We start from the raw sequence: 24,935 nt of genomic DNA, 5'->3' as shown, positions 1-24,935 counted from the left end.
TCATAAACAGAAGAAGTAAAAAAGGAGAAAAAGGAAAGACTATTGTGATAGAGATCGTAATATAAAAAGATGGGGATGCATTATACATGAGATTTCAGATAAGATTCAAGAACCGAAAAACCGAGAGAATAGATCATATAAAGTGGGAATGAGTATACGTAGGGAAATGCACGTTTTCGTATTCATGAGCACAGTTTTAAACTGAAAATTGAGATATAAGGTCACTCGTCAATGTAGAAGTGGCGGAGGCAGGCATCCGAATTTCTTGTCCCAAGCGGCGTAAGCATCTAGTTGAGAATCATCGACAGTAGGACGGACAACACGAGCAGCATCGGCGAAATCAGAGACCGTCACAGCGCGAATCTGGAATTTTGTAAAGTTTCGAAACTTGAGAAGAAAAGGGAGCGTCGTTTGTAGTAGAACAATGTGGTTAGATATTTCGCAATTAAAAACATAAAGTCACGGGTGGCCAACCACCCACAAACCAAACAACATTAACAATATATCATCATTATTATTTAACAGGAAAGCTATGCACTTTGTCTGCACGGGAACTGTACTCAAGCGAGTTACCACAGTGACAACGACCGAATTGTTTTTCAAAAAATCGTCTTTAAATTGATCATGAGGAAAGAACATACAAAAAAACACACACAACAACTTACATCATCTTTATCAATAGTTTCGATTTCATCTCCGATATCTCTGATTGGTCCCATTGCTGCTTCGGTACACAACTGTCTCATATCGGCTCCAGAATAGCCGTCAGTTAACAGTCGAATCCGCTCCAAATTGTGGTCCGTTATATCGTGACGAGTTCCTTTCAACAAGTTTTGAACAATTTGGGTACGGGATTCAGGTTCCGGAAGAGCAATATACAATCTCTTCTGAAACCTTCGACGAGCAGCTTCATCCAATTCTTGTGGCCGATTCGTGGCGCCCAAAACAAGAAGTCGTTCATCTGGAGCGGTATTGACACCATCTAACTGAACAAGAAATTCAGTTTTAATTCTCCGAGAAGATTCATGTTCAGACTCAGATCTCGCAGACAACAACGAGTCAATTTCATCAATGAAAATGACACTTGGAAGTTTCAAACGAGCCACCGAAAAGAGTGCACGAACGAGTTTCTCGCCTTCTCCGACCCATTTTGATGTTAGGGATGAGGCAGAGATATTGAAGAATGTGGCTTTGCATTGAGATGCTACACAACGTCCGATCATCGTTTTACCAGTACCAGGAGGTCCGAAGAGAAGAACTCCTTTTGGTGGAGCACGAATTCCGGTGAATACATCTCTGAATAACAACAACTAGGAAGTCAACCAACAGGAAAAAAGGAAAAATGATTGGTGTTAAAAAAACTAACGGTCTTTTGAATGGAAGTACCACAATCTCCCTTAGTGCTTTCTTCGCTCCTTCCAGTCCTGCCACGTCAGCCCATCCAATCTCATTGTTCACCGACATGATTTCAGATTCGATCAACGAAATTATATTTTCATCGAAGTGCTTCAAGCTGGGTTCCGCCCTCAATCCATCAATTTTCTCATCTTTTCCACCACCTTCTGTGTCCATCCCCATTGCTTTCTTGATGAGTGATGACGAGTTTGAGCTTCGTTTCGGGAGTTCAGGTGCAATTGTTTTTCTGGTTGGAGGAATCGAACTATTGGATTGTGTACTTGATTGACGGTCGAGAGGTACTTGGAATTTGCTTTTCTGTGGTTCTTGGCCACTGGCAGTGAGGAAATTCGGATATATGGAGCCCAGTGTCGATTGAATAGCAGCGCGATTTTTGATTGGCCCTCTGAAAAATGTTGTTTGACATCGAACTGTAAGATTCCAAAGAATACTTTTGATTTTAACAAGATCAGTTGTAAGGCCTTCCGAAAGCTTTTTGAATATCAGAAATTTGGAGCAAATATTTATGCCAGTGAGTTCACTACTAGTTGAAATCGTTTTGCTATGCAACATAACTCCGTGATCCATTTCTCTAAAATGCACCTTTTTTTCTTAAAATCCGGGTTAGACGCCACCTCGATGCCTTTCAATGTATTCTCGTGCATTTGCTGAATGAATTTCGGATCTGACCTTCTGGAGCCTGTCGGGTCCACTATATCGCATATCTTGTCTCTGATTTTGACTACTTTCTCGTCACTTCCAAAATCGAAACCTCGCATTGTGAATGGATCTCGTCGTTTTTCTTCTTTGGACTTAGCACTGGATACTTCTTCAGAATTTATACTGCTCTTTTCGCCAAAAAAAGGACGATTGTAGGTTTTTTGAGGATCACGTTTTACTTGAACAGGTACATCTGTGATATCTTCATCGTCTTCGTCAATGACAATGCTTTCAGGATCATCTTCAGGCACTTTACGTTGAATTCGAAGAGGGAACGGAGGTGGTGGGCCTGCTTCAGAATTTCTTTCGTTTGAGATAACTTTTCGGCGAGGCTTCCCGATGAAGTATGGACTGATTCCATTTCGAGCAAGAGCTGTAGGTGGGTAAAGTTCTTCACAATTTTCTTCAGTTTCAGGTCGTTTTCTTACTTTGTTGGTGAGATTCAGCTTAACCCGTTTCGGAGAATACATTTTCCTGACCTTCTGAAAAAATGGACACTGAAAGAAGCCCCACTCAAACAAAAATATGAATGAAAAGATGGGAGTAACTTGGGAAGGGTGAAGAAATTTGAAAAACACGTTAAAACTCAAAAATTTATGTCATCTACTATAAATCAGAAACAATCGCAAGTGATAGAAAAAATGACGATCCGAAGGCAGGGAATGCATCCAAATGGTATTTATTCGAATACTTCTGTCTATTTCTGTTGCTTTCCGTTCTCCCAAACGTTGATCTGAAAAAATATGATAAACAGGAAGATGGATTGAAGCTTTCCTCTGACTCACATGAAAATATTTAAAGCCGTCAAAGAAAATTCCCTATATATCAGTAAAACTGTCTAAATGACAAACCTTGAGTGTGGCTTCTGGTTTCTTGGCAGCAGCTTTTCCTGGGGCTGCCTTAGTGCACTTGCGAGTGATTTCAGCGGCGATCTGAGAGTATCGCACGTAGTTGAGTCCAGCGGCTCTCCAGGCAACCATGGTTCTACTGCAATAAAGATTATAAAAATTCGAAAGAACGAGTGTTACATGTTAAGTTACGAGAAAAACGCGCGCAAGAAAAGTTACCGACTTCGTTGTCACTATCGATAAACTCTTTTCCGCTGAATGTCATCTTCGATATGAATAATTTTAGATAGTAACTCGATCTTAATAGTTCCGCACAATCAAAACCAACACAAAATTTGTTTCCTGCATTTATCCGTGTATTTAGTAAATTTTATCGACTTTTTCGTGGCAAAACTAACTTTCAGCACCTGATTCTTCTATTTTTCAACTTTAAAAAAGTAAATGAACGTGGAAGTCGGCTTAGAGGAAGCTCTAAACACCAGAAAATGGCACAGTCCATGTTCGGAAAAATATTATTAAAGGCGCGTAGGTTTCCCGCCTCGGTGGGTCTCGCAACGACGTGTTTGAACCGAGGGGGAGGCAAACGCGCGAAAATTGAATGCATCATCTGTTGCATTCCTTCACATGTTGTCTCGTTGTCGACGATTTTAGAGCCATATCTTGATTTTCGAGCTCTTTTTTTTATTTTCGTATCAGTTGTTGTGTTTATCTGCTTACATTATCTTATCTAGTTTTTACAGCTCGCCTCTAACCCCGACTCACTATGAAAACTAAAACTTACAACACAGACTGGGCCACCGAGAAGACCAAGGTTCGCAGTTTTTTCGATGATTATTATGTGGATAATGAGGATGGATCCGGAAAGGTAAGTTAATCCTTTTGCACGATTGGAAAGTTGCTGTATTCCGTTTTTTTTCAGGTCTTCCCATACCGTGACCAAGTCTTCGAGCTCGCACGACGTGAGAAACAGGCTATCGTAATCGACATTGACCACATCAAGGATTGTGATATCCCTGATGCTTTGGAACTTTCTGAAGCTATTGTGTCTAACACCAAGAGGTAAAGAACTTTGTGTTATCACAAATTAATTTACAAACTATTTATAGATATGAAACTATCTTCAAGGACACGATTGCCGATATGATCCAGGATTATCTCGGTGACAAACCGGCTCCAGTCGTTGATGCTCTCGACGCTCATATGTTCCAACGTATTCAAATGGACGATACTGAAGGAGCTGCAAATGAAGAAGTTTCTCTTCAAGACAAGCGCAAGAAGTACCCACCCCAACTTCTTCAACGCTTTGAAGTCTATTTCACAACTGAAGACCAAGTTCATCAGACATGCGTTCGTAATATCAAGGCCACAGAAATCGGACATTTGGTTTCGATGAAAGGAGTTGTCATCAGAGCCACCGAAGTGAAGCCATGTGTTCAAGTGATGACATACACTTGTGATACATGTGCTGCCGAAGTCTATCAACCAGTGAAGGGAATGCAGTTCACTCCTCCACTCAACTGTCCAAATAAGGAATGTGTTGAAGCTAAGGCCAATGGAAGACTCCACATGCAGCTTCGTGGATCCAAATTCGTCAAGTTCCAAGAACTTCGAATCCAAGAGCTCAGTGAGCAAGTGCCAATCGGATCTATTCCACGAACAATGACCGTCTATGTTTACGGAGAGATGACTAGACGGTGCAACACTGGAAATGTTGTGCAAGTGTCCGGCGTTTTCTTGCCAATTATGCAAACTGGATTCCGACCAACTGGTGGATTAGTTGCTGATACCTATTTGGAAGCTCATGTAAGTATAAACTGTTTTGAAAATGATCTAAATGTTTTATTTACAGTTCATTCATAATCTCGACGACAACCCAACATACAATGGAGTTCAATCTGAGGAACTTGAAGTTCTTCGCCGCAAGGGAGACAATTACGAGGCTCTGGCTGCTTCTATCGCTCCAGAAATCTTTGGACACGTGGATGTCAAGAAGTGTCTTCTTATGGCTCTTGTCGGAGGAAATGACAACACTTCTAATGGAATGAAGATTCGTGGATGCATCAATGTTTTGATGATGGGAGATCCAGGAGTAGCCAAATCTCAACTTCTCGGATACGTTAACCGTCTTGCCCCACGTTCGCAATACACCACTGGTCGTGGATCTTCTGGAGTCGGTTTGACTGCTGCTGTTATGAAGGATCCGGTTACTGGAGAAATGTCTCTTGAAGGAGGTGCTTTGGTGTTGGCGGATGGTGGAATCTGCTGTATCGATGAGTTTGATAAGATGATGGATAACGACAGAACTGCTATTCATGAGGTTATGGAGCAGCAAACCATCTCTATTGCCAAGGCTGGTATCATGACCACTTTGAATGCACGTACTGCTATCATCGCCGCCGCTAACCCAGCTTATGGAAGATATAATCCAAACCGTTCTATTGAACAGAATGTTGATCTCCCAGCTGCACTTCTCTCTCGTTTTGATCTGATTCTACTCATGCAAGACAAGGCAGACCGTGAAAATGATAAGACTCTTGCTGAGCACATTACCTACGTCCATCAACATGGATGTCATCCGAATCGTGAGAAGAAGGATTTGATCTCACTTGAAACACTCCGAGAGTACATTTCACTCTGCAAGACCTACACTCCAACTGTCGATCCTGCTCTTCGTGAGCGTATTGTGGAAGCCTATGTCGAAATGCGAAGAGATGCTCGTTACTCATCAGATCCAACATTCGTGTCACCAAGAATGATTCTTGGAATCGTCAGAATGGCCACAGCTCGTGCCAAGCTTCGTCTCTCAAAGATTGTCGATGAGAGTGATGTTGAAGAGGCTCTCCGCTTGATGCAATTTGCCAAGGATTCTCTCAGACCAGAGCAGACCAGAATCGAAAAGTATGTTTTCAAAAAAAAACAATCAACTGCAAATAATCATACTCTTTTTTCAGGCGTATGGCTCCAGTCGATGCCGCTTTCTCCGTTCTTCGTGAGATCTATCACTCGAACAACGAGCCAATCGCTTTGTCGAACGCTATTCAACGGTGCGCTCGTAAGGGAATCAGCGAGGTTGCTCTTCAGAAGTGTCTCGATCAGTACACTGCCAATGGAGTTCTGGTTATGGATCGCCAGAACATCGTTTTTGCTATGAATTGATTGTATTATCGACTTCATCCAAATTGCAAACATCTAATTCCAAATTTTGCTCAAAATGCTCGTCTCCATCTATCTTTAATCGTTTCAGTCACTTATTTAATCATTCAATCACTATCTAACTACCCCCCCCCCTTAAAATTGTACTATGTTTGACATTCATTGCTCTCTTTCGAGACCCCTCCGTATTTCTGATCTCAAAAATTTTTGTGTTTTCCATTTAAAGGATGCTGATAAGCATAATAAACATTGTAACAATATTTGAAAGTTCAACAATTTATAAGCCGAAAGATTTCAGCCGTATTTGAATGAGCGATACCCGTAAAGACCCAGATCAACCGATCAATATCGTTCGATTAGTCATCCGTTGACCAATCGAACGAGAGAGTTTCTTTAAGTCATGTGTTTTCTAATTTGATTTGTTGGCTTGCTCATGTGGTGACATGAAGCTTCTCGCTGAATTAAAATGCAAAATGTGGCCCTTTAATTTGCCATTTTTCTACATGAACAGGTCCGTAATTGTTGCAGTTTTTATTTCGAAACAACTCATATGTAGTAACTGGAATTAGAAGAATAGGAAAGAAGTATAATTAAAGTATCAGAGAATTAAAAAAATGCTCCTGATCGAGTTTTGTCAGTTCTGGTTTTCGGTGGATACATATATTTTTTGAAAATTAGGAGGCGGGAATGGGATCCAAAAACTCCAAGAGCGGACAGATGATCATTGGGATAAAAATGTCCTTGAAATACACATTGGTTGGAATTAAAAGCGAGAAGACATACATCCATGCAGCATTAATGTCCTTTTTGCTGTCAGCTTTGTTGAACTTTAAAGCTGTAAGAATCCAGAAACATGATGTAATGATGGTAGTTAACAACGCCGTCTGAAAAACATTTATATCGATAATTTTTATTATAATAATATTATAATAACTAATAATAATATTATAATAACTGCAATCTAAAACAAATATCTTTCCACAGCTAAAAATAACTTTCATCAACGTTCAGATGTTGCTGCAGTATACTGATTTCAGCATGCAAAAAATTCAATCACTAATGATAACGGCAAATTTCAAATCATAATGACCTGTCTGGCTGCCTACTATGTAGTTTAGAAACATTAAAAAACTCACCCAGAAGGTGTGATGATTTTTTAATGCATGAGTTTGTTTAATTATCGACTTAATTTCTTCAGAATCATGATGAGCATTTTCCATATCTTGGGTTTTCACAAGGGGTTCAGTTCTGAAAAATTTAAGCATTGTTGATTTCTGAAATGAAAAATCACTCTCATATTGAAACATTACTCACTTGATTCGCTGGCGTTCACAAAATAAATGAATGATTACGGCTGCAAACAGAAAAACCTCGATTCCATAAATAAAACCAATCCAAGGTTTGTCTAACGAAGTGATTAATTTGAATACCTCTTTAGTGAGGCATAGAACAACCAGCATCGCCATGACTGCCGCAAGCATATTCTGTAATGAGGCTCTTCGAAACACTCAGACAATATGAAATGGAATTAGTGAAAAAGAGTAGAGACGATGTTTAGCTATATTTTGCATTAACACCCAGACTTGAAAAAATTATTCGAATTCATTTGATAATTGTTCATTTTATATCATTTGGAGATAATCAATAAGATTGATTTGTGTCGTAATATCAATCGAATCCACTTAGAACTTGTTGTAAAGATTCTTTTCACAAAGATGCCTCTTCAGTAGGATGGACAGAAATATGAAACCGGCCATTTTTGCAAAAAAATGAAACAGATATAGATAACTTATTTGAAATCGTTTTACTGTCTTTTCCCAATTTCAAACCATGGATGAATAAAATTTGGCAAAATTAGTTTCAAAATTCGATAAAAAATAAATTTTTCGAGGTTTTAGTTTTCTCGAAAAACTGGATTCAAAAAACCAATACGATTAAGTTTTTGCAATTTTCATCAGCTTCATCTTGTACGATAATAGATGAGATTTTTTTGGTCTTCATATTTGTAGTTTATCTCTGTTTTGTACGGAGTTTTCTTACTATCGGAAAGATACGGCTTTTTGAATGAAAAGTACATATTTCCTGGACTTCAATTAACGAATGTAGTGCATTTGTCGAATTTTCATCCTTTTATCCTGTTTTTTTCGAGAAAAATAATTGGAAAATCAAAAAATCAAAAAATTCAAATGTTCTTCCAGAATATTAAGGATTTTTCGTGAAAATGAAACAAATCTAAGGTAAAAATATTTTTTAAGCCAATGAATCATACAAAAACAACAAACACTTACCCATAAACAGTTTGTTCTTGCTTCGTTTGCTGCTTCATCACGCCGAGAAAAATAATTCTCTATCTCTGGTGATGCTGAATCCGCGAGAAGCATACAACAATGCTAAATTATGAGAGGAAAGAAGACGAGTTCTGAGAGAGATCTTCTTCCCAGAGCACAAGGGAGAGAGAGAGTGAGAGAGAGAGAGTGAGAGATAGAGAGATAGAGTGACCCTTACGAACGGACCGTTGAATAGCCATCTGCTCTGGTCACAGAGAATAGCCATCTGCTCAGGTCATTCTTAGTGACACAAATGTTGGTTCCGATGAGTAACGAGCATCTCTGCAAATTTCGACGTAAGCTTCCACAATACGCTCACGAAGAGCAGGATCGACAGTTGGAGTGTAGGTCTTGCAGAGTGAAATGTACTCTCGAGGTCGCTCTTCAGAAGTGTCTCGATCAGTACACTGCCAATGGAGTTCTGGTTATGGATCGCCAGAACATCGTTTTTGCTATGAATTGATTGTATTATCGACTTCATCCAAATTGCAAATATCTAATTCCAAATTTTGCTCAAAATGCTTGTCTTCATCTATCCTTAATCGTTTCAGTCTTTTATTTAATCATTCAATCAGTATCTAACTACCCTCCTCTTAAAATTGTACTATGTTTTAATTGCTCTTTTTCGAGACCCCTCCGTATTTCTGATCTCAAAAATTGTTGTGTTTTCCATTTAAAGGATGCTGCTAAGCATAATAAACATTGTAACAATATTTGAAGAGTATGAAACCCTGTACGTGTCTACTGTCCAAGTCCCACAAAATCCCAGTCAGCAAATAGAACTACCACGAGAAGTGACACCAAATACTTTCTCGTTACCTACCCATTCTTCACCCTTCCCGGATACTGTGAAAGAAATGCAACGAGTGTCATCAATTAGTAATCAAACATACAGTAATCACATATTCTAATATAACCTCGTCTCAATATACACACTTTCAGAGGGGACTTGTAGAAAACTGTTGATAACAATGAATTGGACATCTATAGAGCAGGACAAGGTGTACACAACGGATATTCTAGTGTTGATCCTACAGTTCATCATCAAGTACCGGCATTTCTTAAAGTCAGGTGGCTCAGGTCTTTTTAACTTGATTCGTGGGCTTGTTCGTGTTGGACATGAAGCATCTCGCTCTCCTTTTGATCGTTTATACGATTCTCTGTGTTGAAATCCTTTTCTTGGATCAGGCTTTTCTTTTGTTTTTGTGCGAAAACATTGAAATGTGAGTTGAATTAAAATGAAAAATGCGACACTTTAATATGCCATTTTTCTACATGAATAGGTGCGTTAATGTTTTATTTGGGCAGAACTCATATGTAGCCAATAAGAATTAAAAGAATAGGAAAGTGACAGAGAGCTAGAAAATACTCCTGGTCAAGTCTTGTCAGTTCTGGTTTGCGGTGGATACATATATTTAAAAAGATTCGGAGGCGGGAATGGGATACAAAAATTTAACGAGCGGACCGAGGATCATCGGGAATAAAATGTCATTGAAATACACAGAGGTTGGAATGAAAAGTGAGAAGTGTATCGCCCATGCATATCTAATTTCCTTTTCGCTCTCAGCTTTTTTGAACAATATAGCTGTAAGAATCCAGAAACATGATGTAGTGATGGTAGTTAACAACGCGAACTGAAAAAAATTATATCGGTAATTTTTATAATAAGAATTGCAATCTAAGACAAATATTTTTCAACAGCTAAAAAATTATTTTCATCAACGTTCAGCTGTTGCTACAGTATACTAATTTCAGCATGCAAAAAATTCAATCACTAATGATAACGGCAAATTTCAAATCATAATGACCTGTCTGGTTGTCTACTGGTAGAAAAAATAAAAAACTCACCCAGAAGGTGTGATGATTTTTTAATGCATCAGTTTGTTTAATTATTGACTTAATTTCTTCAGAATCATGATGAGCATTTTCCATATCTTGGGTTTTCACAGGGGGTTCGGTTCTGAAAAATTAATAATTGTTGATTTCAGAAATGAAAAATCACTCTCATAATGAAACATTACTCACTTGATTCGTTGGCGTTCCCAAAATAAATGAATGATTACAGCTGCGCACAGAAAAACCTCGATTCCATAAATAAAACCAATCCAAGATTGATCAAACGAAGTGATTAATTCGAATACATCTTTAGTGACGCATAGAATAAGCAGCATAGCCATGACTGCCGCAAGCATATTCTGTAATAAGGCTCATCGAAACACTCAGACAATATGAAATGGAATTAGTGAAAAAGAGTAGAGACGATGTTTAGCTATATTTTGCATTAACACCCAGACTTGAAAAAATTCTTCGAATTCAATTGTTCATTTTATTTCATTTGGAGAGAATCAATAAGACTGATTCGTGTCGTAATATCAATCGAATCCACTCAGAACTTGTTGTAAAGATTCTTTTCACAAAAATGCATCTACATTAGGACCACCATGGACAGAAAAATAAAACCGGTCAGTTTTTCAAAAAAAAATAATAATAAAACAGGTATAGATAACTTGTTTGAAATCTTTTTACTGTCTTTTCCCATTTTCAAACTATAAAAACGGTTGAATAAAACTTGGAAAAATGAGTTTTAAAATTCGCTAAAAAAGTAATTTTTCGAGGTTTTAGTTTTCTCGAAAAACTGGATGCAATATTCAAAAAACCAATTCGATTAAGTTTTTGCAATTTTCATCAGCTTCATCTTGTACGATAATAGATAAGATTTATTTTAGAAACGACTGCGGAACATCCAATCAGCATGAAAAAGAGTATTACTGTGAAACACTCCAAAATATTAAAGATTTTTTGTGGAAAAAAACAACTACAGTAAAAAATATTTTTTTAAGCCTATGAATAATACAAAACAACAAACACTTACCCATAAACAGTTTGTTCTTGCTTTGTTTGCTGCTTCATCTCGTTCTCGTTCACACTGAGAAAGAGAATTCGAATCATATTTCTCCCTCCAAGGGATCCATTGAACCTTTGGTTTTGAAGGTATGTCTTTATTTTTACCTTCTACACATTCTCCTTCTATGTCTGGTGATGCTGAATCCGCCATGATTTCAATACAATAAAGTAGGTAGAAGGTTGGATGGGAAGAGAAGCGTAGAGAAGAATACTAAATTATGAGAGGAAAAGAGAACGAATTCTGAGAGAGATGGTCCCAAAGCACAAGTGAGAAAGAGAGAGAGTCAGAGAGTCAGAGAGAGTGACCCTTACGAACGGACCGTTGAATAGCCATCTGCTCTGGTCACAGAGAATAGCCATCTGCTCAGGTCATTCTTAGTGACACAAATGTTGGATCTGATGAGTAACGAGCATCACTGCAAATTTCGACGTAAGCTTCCTCAATACGCTCACGAAGAGCAGGATCGACAGTTGGAGTGTAGGTCTTGCAGAGTGAAATGTACTCACGGATGTACTCATGTTTCAAGTGAGATCAAATCCTTCTTCTCACGATTCGGATGACATCCATGTTGATGGACGTAGGTAATGTGCTCAGCAAGAGTCTTATCATTTTCACGGATATCTAATTCCGAATTTTACTCGAAATGCTCGTCTCCGTATTTCTTTAATCGTTTCAGTCTTTTATTTAATCATTCAATCAATATCTAACTACCCTCCCCTTAAAATTGTACTATGTTTGACATTCATTGCTCTCTTTAGAGACCGTATTTCTGATCTCAATAATTTTTGTGTTTTCTATTTAAAGGATGCTGATAAACATAATAAACATTGTGACAATATTTGAAACTTGAAGATTTATAAACCGAAAGTTTTCAGCCGTATTTGAATGAGCGAAACCCGTAAGGACACAAATAAACCGGTACAATATACAACTTATAAAATGAGCTAATATTAAAAATTATGTTTTCTTCTCAATATACGAATCAGTTTCTCTCGATTCTCTCGTGCCACGTCATCATTCGGATTCAGAATCAGAGCTGTGTCATAAGCTTTCAATGCCAAGTCATACTTCTGATTCAAATGAAGAATAGCTCCATAGTTAGCGTGAGCAGAGTAAGAGTGCGGTTGAATTTCCAGAATCTTCCGGTAGAATTCTTCAGATTCCGAATAATTTTGAGTTTCTTGAAGAAGATTTGCAATTCCATGAAGTGATTCCACGTGTTTCGCATCAACAGAGAGAGCTTTCCGATAGAAGAGCAGAGAGCGATTGTAGTTTGCTGAAAATTTAACTTCTATTTCAAAAATTCTTCTGAAAAACGAACCATATGATATTCTGCCAGTGCAATATTCTGAAGAACCGTAACTGAATTTGGAGCCAGCATCATCACTTTCCTCAACAACCCCTCCACTTTATCACTTCGATTCTGTCGAATTTTCAGATGAGCCATAGTTAAGTACGAGTTCACATGATTCTCCGAAATAGCTGCTTCAAAATACTTTTCTGCAGACTCCACGTCACCAATCTCATTGTAACAAGTTCCGATCGAATTCAATACACTAGAAGTGTGCTCGAAATGTTTTCCGCCGATATTCAGAGCCAACTTGAATGTGTCGATTGCCACGTGGAACTCTTTTGATTTCTGGAGAAGCCGTCCTTTGTTATAGGCGCATGTTGCTTGAGTTCGTTGATGATTTCGATACGATTTCAGATTCTCTCCTGACTTCTGAAGACATTCATCTAAGTGGGAAAACGCCTTCTGATGGAGACCAACGTCGTGGAGAAGAAGTGCCAAATTGAGATGAGCGGCAGCGAAGTTTGATCTACTTTGAAGAGCTTTTTGATAATAATGAATTGCTTCTTGGGTAGAATTGGACGATTTGCTGACGAGGATTCCTCTGAAAACTTGGCAATTTTTTAGAGAAATGGTGGGTATTATCAACTGCAACTGTGCTTATTATTCTCATGAACACACTAGAAAAAAGAAAATACTTACAGATTATACCAAGCGTCGGCTAGGTTCCCTTTGCTTTTCAAGGCTTCTTGATAGTGATATTTTGCCAATTCAAACTTTTTCTGTGTCGTAAAAACGTATCCTAAATTCATGTGAGCCTTCGTTGGATTCACGAGAAGAGCACTTTTGAATAGAGATTCTTCTGTTTTCCAATCATCGACACGTTGCATTGTTTTGTAGGAAAATATGGAGAGGATGAGGATAACAAAAGAGATAATCCATTTGGATTCGGTGAAGGTAGAAAATCTGGAAAAAAAGTGTTTAATGAGTATCAGAAGAGCGAAATCTCACTTTTTTCTAGCCACTTCCACTCCAAATCCAATGAGAATACAGTATGCTACCGTATTCAAGTACAGTATCCTTTCAGCTGCTACAAATCCCACGTAGGTCAGTAAATTGGAAGATAGAATATGAGGTGTCGTGAGTAGAGCGATGAGAAATAGAAGCACTTGATTCTTATGGGTATTCTTAAAATCCATTATCAGTTTTCCGGTACTTTTGAATAGAGCAGAGTAGCAGATAACTGAGAGAACAAATCTTGAGTCCAGAATTGACTCTACTCTTGGAATCGCATCCATGGACCAATCGAACGATAGAGTTTTCGGAAAAGCGATCAGATTTGCATGGAATATTGGAAGGTACAAAAACGTCAGTGTTCTTGTCAGAATACTGGAGTCATGGGCAATCGGGTTGTCATTTTTTGAGAATTTCGGTGATTGGAAATTGTTGATTGACAGGCGAAGATAGCAGATGACAGCAAGAGAAACGAGGTAGTTGGGGACATCTTTTCTGAATTTTTTCGTCGAGATGCTCTGAAAAAACATGAGGAATAGTTGCAGAAATAGTCTTTGAATGTAGTGCCGCTACGTTATTCAACATCTCTATTTCAAATAAATCCCTACCCCTTTAAACCATTTTAAAACCTCGAAAACTGTCAAATGCATTGTTCTAAACATCTATTATTCTGTTCTCTCCATCCCTCACTTCACGCCAATCCAATTCCAATCATTTCTCATTCTCGTTCATTTCTTTTCTTTCGAAACAACATCATTCCTTCAAGGTTACTGTAGACAATACCTCTTCCCCTTACCGCCTGAAGACCTTTAAGGACGCCTCATTTGTTGTGAATGCGCCAATGTGCACGGAGGGGGCCTCTTTAACGAAAATAGGAAGGAGGACCCGTCCTTCCGTTCTTATTAATGTGTTTTCTATTTATCTTATTCTAGAGGAAGTGGCGAATAAATGGGAAAAAGTATAGGTAATGAATCAGATCGGATTCTACTAGATTCATCATTTATCCGGATTTAGCTGGGCTCACCTTAAAAAGAACATCATAGCACACGATCAAAGGTATCAAAATGATTCCAGTCTCCTTCGATAGGATTGCGAAGACAGCAAAGATGATAGTCCGAATGTTGTTTGGATTTGAGATATGAGTTGTTAGAGCCAGAAGGATCCACAAGGTTGCCAACAGATCTGCTCTACCGACAATTGAACAAACAGCTTCAGAAGTGATTGGATGACAAGAAAAGAGAATAGATGAGAAGAGGGATACACCTGAAATTAAACAGTTTTCGTAGCTCGAAGAAACATAACAGTTCAGATATACCATCCCTATTTCATTCCACATTTCATTTCCTTAGTAAGTCTTCTCATATATTCAAAAACCGATCATCATCTATTCCCTTCCTGTCTTCTTCATTTCAAACAAACGTCTAAACGTTATGACAGATGCACAGGAATCATATTTCCCCTCTTTTCTCTCTGTTGTCCTTGTCCTTAATTGTGCATAATGCGATAAGCAACTGTCGATCCTTTGCCCAGGATCCTATTACATTTATAGACACTTTGGACTAAAAGTGAGGCATTGGCAAGCAAGGAAGAAATTGATAATATGAGCTATCAGTGGGGTGTGATTGCAGATTCTTTAATACAGTATTTACTTTTATAAAAGTAATCTTACCGTTTTCCATGATCCTCAGTTGTCTTGCTAGCCTCAGAACCAACATTGAATTGATGACGTGGCATATCAAGTTGACCCCATGAAATCTGAAAGTACTCAAAATTCTTTAGATTCCTTGAATGTTGCCTGTGCAAATTCTAAAATCCAATTCCCTGGAGTGCCCTAAAGAGGTTTCCGAAGGCTCCGAATGTTATCTACACACACGCGTACTCATCATAATTCCATCCACTTTCTAAAAGGTCCTTCTCTTCTCTCATGTATATGGAGACAGATTTCGCATTTCTAAGTAGATGAAGAGACGGCTCCGTTGTCCATGTGACGCCGAGAATCTTCATGTGTTGTGTATACAATTACTCCGTCTCCTCTCAAGACCAAATGAATGTTAAGTAACCTTCCATTCCCCTCATTCTATGCATATAATCTTTTGTGTATTCTGAAGATTTCGATTCAGATGATCTTCTTGAAGAGGGGGAAGAAGCATCATGTGGGCTCTACTCCAGAAGGCGAAATCCGATAGTCGGAAGTATGGCGGGAGAAAAAGCCCTCAGGCAACAAATCCTATTATACTAGAGGAGAAGGAGATACTCAGGAAGTTGGTTGCAATGGGTTTTTTCGAAACATTGGGAAGACAAAGTTTTTTCTAGAAAAAAGAAATTTGAGAATTAGGCACATTGGTGGTAAAAAGAAATTGGCTCCAGGACATTAAGAAATCGGAACCTTCCAAGAATGTAAAGATCTTGAATCTAAAACCACAAGAACAATAAGAGTACCGTACTTCCTGAACTGTATTATGTCGTTCTTTTCGATAATTAGACTTGTTTTCAGTTACAGTATCTGACTCGTCTTAGAAGACCAATCGGACTTACTGACATCATGTCCCCGTACTTTCTATCCATCTTCTTTTTTTTTCGTTTTCCAGAGACATACTCTCACATACAAGAAAATTGAAAGGAGAGAAAAGCAATTTAGGACTTTGGAGCTCTCCTGCTCTAGAAGGAGAAAGCACTTTAATCGCGTTATGAAATCAACTTGTGGGAAAATGTTTTACGACTCTTTAGCCAAGAGACAGAAGAAAGCGAATTGCGAAACGTTGAGGAATTGAATCAGTGGAAAGAGAGAGAACTCTAAATTACGAAATTGGAGTTCTAAATGGAATAATTAAAGTCTAGATTACGCAAGGAATTAAGATTTCATTGGGGTTGTAAATTTCGGCAGACGGGAATGTTGGCTGTTGTTCCCTCTATCTATCATTTACGGTTTGCAGATACAGTAGCTTTTCTCAAATTCAGTTAGGACCAGCCACTAGTCAACTAATTTCTAATTACCTCTAATTTATTCCCCTCTTCTAGTTTTTTCACTCTCATTCCCAACCCATTTCACGGATAATCTTCACACACAGGCTACAACGACTTCTTTGTTTTCCCTTCCTCTTACTCACAATTCGGCTTTCAATCCATGAAGAATAAATTGAAGGCGAAACGAGGCGGTGATCAATGGACGATAGCTTTTATGGGATCCTTCCAAACCGATCGGATTACCCCAAAAATCATTGGTTGTGAGAAGAGAACGCCATGACGAACGGCTGAAAACGTCGTCGTTTGTAAGGATTGCTGGTCTGAAAACGAGAGATTCTTTTCATGGATACGTGTTTGTGCACTTTCATATTCCCTTTTAATAGTTTTCTTCTTGTTTCTCCGGAAGAGATTTCTCCTCTATTCACACCTTCCTGCTCTAGGATGAATACTTCCGTTCTATCTTTATAAATACTTTGGTCATCTAGACTCTCATATAAGGTATTCAAAATTTAAAGGTTCCTTATTTTGTTTCAATTCTGGAGTAGTAGTAGTATACCACAGGTCCAGTTGTCTCTCCTTTTCTTTCTGACCAAAAGAAAATGCGGAAATAGGAAATTGAGTTGGAAGACAGCGCTTCCGATGAAGATGTTTCGTCCATCCCGCTCCACTTCTCATCACTTTTAAATTTTTCTCAAATTTTCTTCACCCAAAATTTGGGGTGCCAATCAAAAATGTCATGGCGATGTATCACATCAATATTTGATGTATTCTCTCTCTCTCTCAAAAAACACATATACATACGAAAAAAATCTAATATTTATGTGGTCTATGGGCCGGAACCTGACATGGACATACATAGGAGACAGAGCAGCAATTTTCTCGTTTTATTACCACAGTGACTATGGAATAGTGAATTGACCAACAAAAGGCTGTCAACAAGAAGCTAGATGGAAGGAGAGAAAATTGGAATGTATTCTGGATTCTGGAGTCTCACAGAGGGGAGAGTGTGCTCTAACGCTTAGAAAAAAGTAAAGAAGAGGCAGCTAATCTGTCATTGACATATTTATTTATTATTCAACAATTCGAATGTTTGCCCAACACAAAGTCATATTGGTGTCTATCTTTGGCTCTCTCTAATTAGGTGGATTAGAAGACGTCCGTCGTCTTCTTCGTGTATTTGTGCATCTCTAATCTTGTATCCATTTTCTCATTTTCTTACATCTCCACTCAACTGATCATAATTTCGTTTCGAGGGGGAGGGGGAATGTTTCCGAAATAATTAGGAATTCCGTGAAAAAGTATGTTGGAAGGAGCCGTGCAGTAGGAGGATAGGGGGAATACATTAAAAACGTACTAGTACTTTTTCTTTCTCAAAGAATCAGTCTTTTTATTTACCTTTTTGAGGTGGTGAAAGCAAAAACAAAAGAGAAGATCTCTCAGGTTACACATTTTGACACGCTAAAGTTTTACATTTCGTCTAATTGGTGGCCAGAGAGAGCAGAGTCTGAGTGTCTTCTTTTGAGTTTTTACGATGGGAGTGTCTTCTAGATAGCTACAGTAATCTGGCCAGGTGCAAGTCAGAAGTTTTTTATCCGGAGTTTAGGAGGATCCAGGGTAAATATTAGATGTTTGGAATTCCATCTTTTTTTGAAATACAATTTTCTTGATTCTACAAAACTGTTTTTTTTTCAAATCGTGTATTCAAGTATTTAGAATCAAATAAATCTTACCTATCATCATATACAAAATCGGCTTTCAAAGTATTAGAATAAACTAATCCAGCGAATAATGCAACGAGTAAATAGTGATAACACTCGGGAATATTAGATAACAATAAAGGATTATTTGGTCCTTTTTTGCCTTTTTTCATGTTTGAATCAACACAAAATGGTCCAGAAAAGAGAAGGAATGTTTGTGATGACGAGGGGATGTAGAGGACGGAAAAAGAATGGAGGGAGGAATAGGCTCCGCCCACTTTTTAAGGAGGTGGAATAGAAGGGAGAAGTGATGGAGACGCAGAGAAAACTATCAGAGAGAGAGAGAGAGCGATTCTGAATAAAAATGGGATTATTAAGACATTTTCAAAATAAACTTATTTAGCTATCAACATGAATTACAATTTAGAACACGGGATATACACAATTTACGGCACTATTTTGATCGAATAATCTGACTTTTTAAAATATGTTGCAGCGTCCAAAAATATATTTAAAATTCCAGAATTTCTTCAAGTTCACATATTCCTCACAACCACTTTATTGAATTCCCAGCTACAAAAATAACTAATAAATCTCTCGAAGGTGTCATCCTTCTCCCCAATATCTCCATCTTCTGAAGGCAGTAGTTCATCTATTCTCGACTTGATTCTTCGGCGATAACACATTTTCGCTTTGATCTGTCATAAATCCTTATAAATCACACTGTTTTGCCGATTGACCTTTATGAGGAGAGAGGACGAAAGGTGTTCCTTATCGTTCTCACCAAATCGTCAATCGCGGGTAACCGTCTTGTTTTTGGGTGGAAAGAATCGGCGGAAAAGGGGAAAAGGACGAGAAAGAGGATGGTTTGGAAAAATTCAAATCAGTTTCCAGAAATGTTCGCCTTCTCACCAACTTACCATGCTGCAATACCTGAAAAAGTATAAAATTCGGTTGATTCAAAATGAATTTAATGTAAATGATAGATAATTGAAATAAATAAATAATAAGTTGTGGGGGCGGAAAATGGAGAACATTACATGTAAAACTCATTTGAAACAGAAGCGATTTTGAAGTTAAATAGAATTGAGACAAACACAGAGAAACTATAATAAAAATTTTGAAAAGTAAACAATTATTCAGCAGAAGAATCTTCATTTCCTGTGCCACTTGTACCCGTCGGCTCGTCGTCTTCTGTTGTTCGAGATCTGGTAGTCTTCTCCTTTCTGTCTTTTTTACTCCCATCATCCTCATCATCACGACGGCTTCTCTTCTTTCGATCGTCTTCATCTCCACGTCGTTCACGTCGCTTTTCCCGTTCACGCTCATCACGTCGTCTTCTTCGATCTCCAGAAGTGCTTCGACTTCGATGTCTTCTCGACGATAATCTGTCAGACTCTCGTTCTCCACGTCGTCGAGTCCACTCAACTGTCCAAATAAGGAATGTGTTGAAGCTAAGGCCAATGGAAGACTTCACATGCAGCTTCGTGGATCGAAATTCGTCAAGTTCCAAGAACTTCGAATCCAAGAGCTCAGCGAGCAAGTGCCAATCGGATCTATTCCACGAACAATGACCGTCTATGTTTACGGAGAGATGACTAGACGGTGCAACACTGGAAATGTTGTGCAAGTGTCCGGCGTTTTCTTGCCAATTATGCAAACTGGATTCCGACCAACTGGTGGATTAGTTGCTGATACCTATTTGGAAGCTCATGTAAGTATAAACTGTTCTGAGAATGATCAAAATGTTTTATTTACAGTTCATCCATAATCTCGACGACAACCCAACATACAATGGAGTTCAGTCTGAGGAACTTGAAGTTCTTCGCCGCAAGGGAGACAATTACGAGGCTCTGGCTGCTTCTATCGCTCCAGAAATCTTTGGACACGTGGATGTCAAGAAGTGTCTTCTTATGGCTCTTGTCGGAGGAAATGACAACACTTCCAATGGAATGAAGATTCGTGGATGCATCAATGTTTTGATGATGGGAGATCCAGGAGTAGCCAAATCTCAACTTCTCGGATACGTTAACCGTCTTGCCCCACGTTCGCAATACACCACTGGTCGTGGATCTTCTGGAGTCGGTTTGACTGCTGCTGTTATGAAGGATCCAGTTACTGGAGAAATGTCTCTTGAAGGAGGTGCTTTGGTGTTGGCGGATGGTGGAATCTGCTGTATCGATGAGTTTGATAAGATGATGGATAACGACAGAACTGCTATTCATGAGGTTATGGAGCAGCAAACCATCTCTATTGCCAAGGCTGGTATCATGACCACTTTGAATGCACGTACTGCTATCATCGCCGCCGCTAACCCAGCTTATGGAAGATATAATCCGAACCGCTCTATTGAACAGAATGTTGATCTCCCAGCTGCACTTCTCTCTCGTTTTGATCTGATCCTACTCATGCAAGACAAGGCAGACCGTGAAAATGATAAGACTCTTGCTGAGCACATTACCTACGTCCATCAACATGGATGTCATCCGAATCGTGAGAAGAAGGATTTGATCTCACTTGAAACACTCCGAGAGTACATTTCACTCTGCAAGACCTACACTCCAACTGTCGATCCTGCTCTTCGTGAGCGTATTGTGGAAGCCTACGTCGAAATGCGTAGAGATGCTCGTTACTCATCAGATCCAACATTCGTGTCACCAAGAATGATTCTTGGAATCGTCAGAATGGCCACAGCTCGGGCCAAGCTTCGTCTCTCAAAGATTGTCGATGAGAGTGATGTTGAAGAGGCTCTCCGCTTGATGCAATTTGCCAAGGATTCTCTCAGACCAGAGCAGACCAGAATCGAAAAGTATGTTTTCAAAAAAAAACAATCAACTGCAAATAATCATACTCTTTTTTCAGGCGTATGGCTCCAGTCGATGCCGCTTTCTCCGTTCTTCGTGAGATCTATCACTCGAACAACGAGCCAATCGCTTTGTCGAACGCTATTCAACGGTGCGCTCGTAAGGGAATCAGCGAGGTTGCTCTTCAGAAGTGTCTCGATCAGTACACTGCCAATGGAGTTCTGGTTATGGATCGCCAGAACATCGTTTTTGCTATGAATTGATTGTATTATCGACTTCATCCAAATTGCAAATATCTAATTCCAAATTTTGCTCAAAATGCTCGTCTCCGTATATCATTAATCGTTTCAGTCACTTATTTAATCATTCAATCACCATCTAACTACCCTCCCCTTAAAATTGTGCTATGTTTGACATTCATTTCTCTCTTTCGAGACCCCTCCGTATTTCTGATCTCAAAAATTTTTGTGTTTTCCATTTAAAGGATGCTGATAAGCATAATAAACATTGTAACAATATCTGAAAGTTCAACAATTTATAAGCCGAAAGATTTCAGCCGTATTTGAATGAGCGATACCCGTAATGACCCAGATCAACCGATCAATATCGTTCGATTAGTCATCCGTTGACCAATCGAACGAGAGAGTTTCTTTAAGTCAGGTGTTTTCTAATTTGATTTGTTGGCTTGCTCATGTGGGGACATGAATCTTCTCGGTGAATTAAAATACAACATGCAAAACTTTAAATTGCCATTTTTCTACATGAACAGATGCGTAATTGTTGCAGTTTTTATTTCGAAACAACTCATATGTAGTAACTGGAATTAGAAGAATAGGAAAGAAGTATAATTAAAGTATCAGAGAATTAAAAAATGCTCCTGATCGAGTTTTGTCAGTTCTGGTTTTCGGTGGAATCATCTATTTCGAATCGGAGGTAAGAGAGGGATCCATGAACTCAATGAACGGGCAGATGATCATTGGGATAAAAATGTCCTTGAAATACACATTGGTTGGAAGCAAAAGTGAGAAGAGTAACGCCCATGCATATCTAATTTCCTTTTTGCTGTCAGCTTTATAGAACAATATAGCTGTTTCAATCCATAAACATGATATAATAATGGAAAGTAAGAACGCGAACTGAAAAAAATTATATCGGTAATTTTTATAATAAGAATTGCAATCTAAAACAAATATCTTTCCACAGCTAAAAATAACTTTCATCAACGTTCAGATGTTGCTGCAGTATACTGATTTCAGCATGCAAAAAATTCAATCACTAATGATCACGGCAAATTTCAAATCATAATGACTGGCTGCCTACTATGTAGTTTAGAAACATTTAAAAACTCACCCAGAAGGTGTGATGATTTTTTAATGCATGAGTTTGTTTAATTATCGACTTAATTTCTTCAGAATCATGATGAGCATTTTCCGTATCTTGGGTTTTCACAAGGGGTTCAGTTCTGAAAAATTAATAATTGTTGATTTCTGAAATGAAAAATCACTCTCATATTGAAACACTCACTTGATTCGATGGCGTTCACAAAATAAATGGATGATTACGGCTGCGCACAGAAAACCCTCGATTCCATAAATAAAATGAATCCAATATTGATCAAACAACTTGATTAAGTTGCATACCTCTTTAGTAAGGCATAGAATAACCATCATCGCCATGACTGCCGCAAGCATATTCTGTAATGAGGCTCTTCGAAACACTCAGATAATAAGAAATGGAATTAGTCTAAAAGAGTAGAGACGATGTTTAGCTACATTTTGCATTAACACCCGGATTTGAAAAAATTCTTCGAATTCATTTGATAATTGCATAGTTGTCAAGGCCCGGCCCGGGCCGGGCCGGGCCGGGCCTTGTCGGCGAAATCAGGGCCCGGGCTTAAGGCCCGGCCCGAAGGCCCGGGCAAATTGGCGCGAAAGTCAAATTTTCAAATTTTTTCAAATTTTTTGAATTTTTTTGAATTTTTTTGCGAAAAAGTCACATTTTCGACTATCAGTCAGAATTAGAAGAAATTCTGAAAAATAGTCAAAAATGGTCACATTTCCGATGAAAAATTGAAAAAAATTGGAAAAAAAAATTGGAAAAAAAAGGGTCGTTTTTTGAAGCCGGGCCGGGCCTTGAAAATTTTCTACCGGCCCGGCCCGGCTCGGCCCGGGCCTTCGGGCCTTGCCGGGCCGGCCCGGGCATTCGGGCCTTGCCGGGCCGGCCCGGGCCTTGACAACTATGGATAATTGTTCATTTTATATCATTTGGAGATAATCAATAAGACTGATTTGTGTCATAATATCAATCGAATCCATTTAGAACTTGTTGTAAAGATTCTTTTCACAAAGATGCCTCTTCAGTAGGACCACCATGGACAGAAATATGAAACCGGCCATTTTTGCAAAAAAAAAAACAGATGTAGATAACTTATTTGAAATCGTTTTATTGTTTTTTCCCACTTTCAAACCATAAAAACGGTTGAATAAAATTTGGCAAAATTAGTTTCAAAATTCGATAAAAAAGAAATTTTTCGAGGTTTTAGTTTTCTCGAAAAACTGGATGCGATATTCAAAAAACCAATACGATTAAGTTTTTGCAATTTTCATCAGCTTCATCTTGTGCTATATAGATAAGATTTTTTTGGTCTTCATATTTGTAGTTTATCTCTGTTTTGTACGGAGTTTTCTTACTATCGGAAAGATACGGCTTTTTGAATGAAAAGTACATATTTCCTGGACTTCAATTAACGAATGTAGTGCATTTGTCGATTTTTCATCCTTTTATCCTGTTTTTTTCGAGGAAAATAATTGATAAACTGCCGGAAAATCAAAAAATCAAAAAATTCAAATGTTCTTCCAGAATATTAAGGATTTTTCGTGAAAATGAAAAACATAGAGACTATGATTTCAGATGTTTACAAGCACTTACAAATATAATGTTTTTTCTTGCTTTGTTTGCTGCTTCATCTCGTTCTCGTTCACATTGAGAAAAATAACTCTCCATATCTAGGGATGCCGATTCCTCCATGACTTCAATACAATAAAGTAGGTAGTAGGTTGGATTGTAAGAGAAGCATACAACAATGCTAAATTATGAAAGGAAAAGAAGACGAGTTCTGAGAGAGATCTTCTTCCCAGAGCACAAGGGAGAGAGAGAGAGACCCTTACGAACAGACCGTTGAATAGCCATCTGCTCTGGTCACAGAGAATAGCCATCTGCTCAGGTCATTCTTAGTGACACGAATGTTGGTTCCGATGAGTAACGAGCATCTCTGCGCATTTCGACGTAAGCTTCCACAATACGCTCACGAAGAGCAGGATCGACAGTTGGAGTGTAGGTCTTGCAGAGTGAAATGTACTCTCGGAGTGTGTCAAGTGAGATCAAATCCTTCTTCTCACGATTCGGATGACATCCATGTTGATGGACGTAGGTAATGTGCTCAGCAAGAGTCTTATCATTTTCACGGATATCTAATTCCTAATTTTACTCGAAATGCTCGTCTCCATCTATCTTTAATCGTTTCAGTCACTTATTTAATCATTCAATCACCATCTAACTACCCTTCCCTTAAAATTGTGCTATGTTTGACATTGATATCTCTCTTTTGAGACCCCTCCGTATTTCTGATCTCAATAATTTTTGTGTTTTCTATTTAAAGGATGCTGATAAACATAATAAACATTGTAACAATATTTGAAACTTGAAAAATTTATAAACCGAAAGTTTTCAGCCGTATTTGAATGAGCGAAACCCGTAAAGACACAAATAAACCGGTATAATATACAACTAATAAAATGAGCTAATATTAAAAATTATG

At 38.4% G+C, this 24,935-nt stretch overlaps 8 protein-coding genes across 8 annotated transcripts; 2 read left to right on the top strand and 6 right to left on the bottom strand.

The window, feature by feature from the left end:
* Positions 1-228: 228 nt before the first annotated feature.
* Positions 229-2,585, bottom strand: GCK72_019453 (uncharacterized protein; the record flags this gene model as incomplete). The annotated part of the gene is made up of 4 exons (XM_003115431.2): positions 229-363; positions 666-1,296; positions 1,367-1,801; positions 1,999-2,585. 4 exons carry the CDS (start codon positions 2,583-2,585, stop codon positions 229-231), a joined length of 1,788 nt encoding a protein of 595 aa, XP_003115479.1.
* A 227-nt stretch (positions 2,586-2,812) lies between these two features.
* Positions 2,813-5,701, bottom strand: GCK72_019452 (uncharacterized protein; the record flags this gene model as incomplete). The annotated part of the gene is made up of 5 exons (XM_053733030.1): positions 2,813-2,848; positions 2,967-3,102; positions 4,132-4,713; positions 4,811-5,425; positions 5,514-5,701. 5 exons carry the CDS (start codon positions 5,699-5,701, stop codon positions 2,813-2,815), a joined length of 1,557 nt encoding a protein of 518 aa, XP_053581943.1.
* On the top strand, positions 3,727-6,119 carry GCK72_019451 (uncharacterized protein; the record flags this gene model as incomplete). The annotated part of the gene is made up of 5 exons (XM_003115688.2): positions 3,727-3,828; positions 3,883-4,022; positions 4,070-4,766; positions 4,813-5,861; positions 5,915-6,119. 5 exons carry the CDS (start codon positions 3,727-3,729, stop codon positions 6,117-6,119), a joined length of 2,193 nt encoding a protein of 730 aa, XP_003115736.1.
* Positions 6,120-6,790: 671 nt separating this feature from the next.
* GCK72_019450 (uncharacterized protein) lies at positions 6,791-7,597 on the bottom strand (the record flags this gene model as incomplete). Its single annotated transcript, XM_003115749.2, has 3 exons — positions 6,791-7,000; positions 7,253-7,364; positions 7,431-7,597. 3 exons carry the CDS (start codon positions 7,595-7,597, stop codon positions 6,791-6,793), a joined length of 489 nt encoding a protein of 162 aa, XP_003115797.2.
* A 1,076-nt stretch (positions 7,598-8,673) lies between these two features.
* On the bottom strand, positions 8,674-11,498 carry GCK72_019449 (uncharacterized protein; the record flags this gene model as incomplete). The annotated part of the gene is made up of 4 exons (XM_053733029.1): positions 8,674-8,850; positions 10,292-10,403; positions 10,469-10,638; positions 11,316-11,498. The coding sequence occupies 4 exons, from the start codon at positions 11,496-11,498 to the stop codon at positions 8,674-8,676; spliced, it is 642 nt and encodes a 213-aa protein (XP_053581942.1).
* Positions 11,499-19,449: 7,951 nt separating this feature from the next.
* Positions 19,450-20,963, bottom strand: GCK72_019448 (uncharacterized protein; the record flags this gene model as incomplete). The annotated part of the gene is made up of 3 exons (XM_053733028.1): positions 19,450-19,975; positions 20,073-20,687; positions 20,776-20,963. The coding sequence occupies 3 exons, from the start codon at positions 20,961-20,963 to the stop codon at positions 19,450-19,452; spliced, it is 1,329 nt and encodes a 442-aa protein (XP_053581941.1).
* GCK72_019447 (uncharacterized protein) lies at positions 19,792-21,381 on the top strand (the record flags this gene model as incomplete). The annotated part of the gene is made up of 3 exons (XM_053733027.1): positions 19,792-20,028; positions 20,075-21,123; positions 21,177-21,381. The coding sequence occupies 3 exons, from the start codon at positions 19,792-19,794 to the stop codon at positions 21,379-21,381; spliced, it is 1,491 nt and encodes a 496-aa protein (XP_053581940.1).
* A 654-nt stretch (positions 21,382-22,035) lies between these two features.
* Positions 22,036-24,145, bottom strand: GCK72_019446 (uncharacterized protein; the record flags this gene model as incomplete). The annotated part of the gene is made up of 4 exons (XM_053733026.1): positions 22,036-22,254; positions 22,469-22,580; positions 22,643-22,812; positions 24,047-24,145. The coding sequence occupies 4 exons, from the start codon at positions 24,143-24,145 to the stop codon at positions 22,036-22,038; spliced, it is 600 nt and encodes a 199-aa protein (XP_053581939.1).
* Between the last annotated feature and the right edge of the window lie 790 nt (positions 24,146-24,935).

This window comes from Caenorhabditis remanei, chromosome V (assembly GCF_010183535.1).
Source record: "Caenorhabditis remanei strain PX506 chromosome V, whole genome shotgun sequence".
In the NCBI taxonomy this organism is placed as follows: Eukaryota; Metazoa; Nematoda; class Chromadorea; order Rhabditida; family Rhabditidae; genus Caenorhabditis; species Caenorhabditis remanei.
Note: the sequence above shows the minus strand (reverse complement) of the source record. Positions and strands in the feature narration are given on the sequence as shown.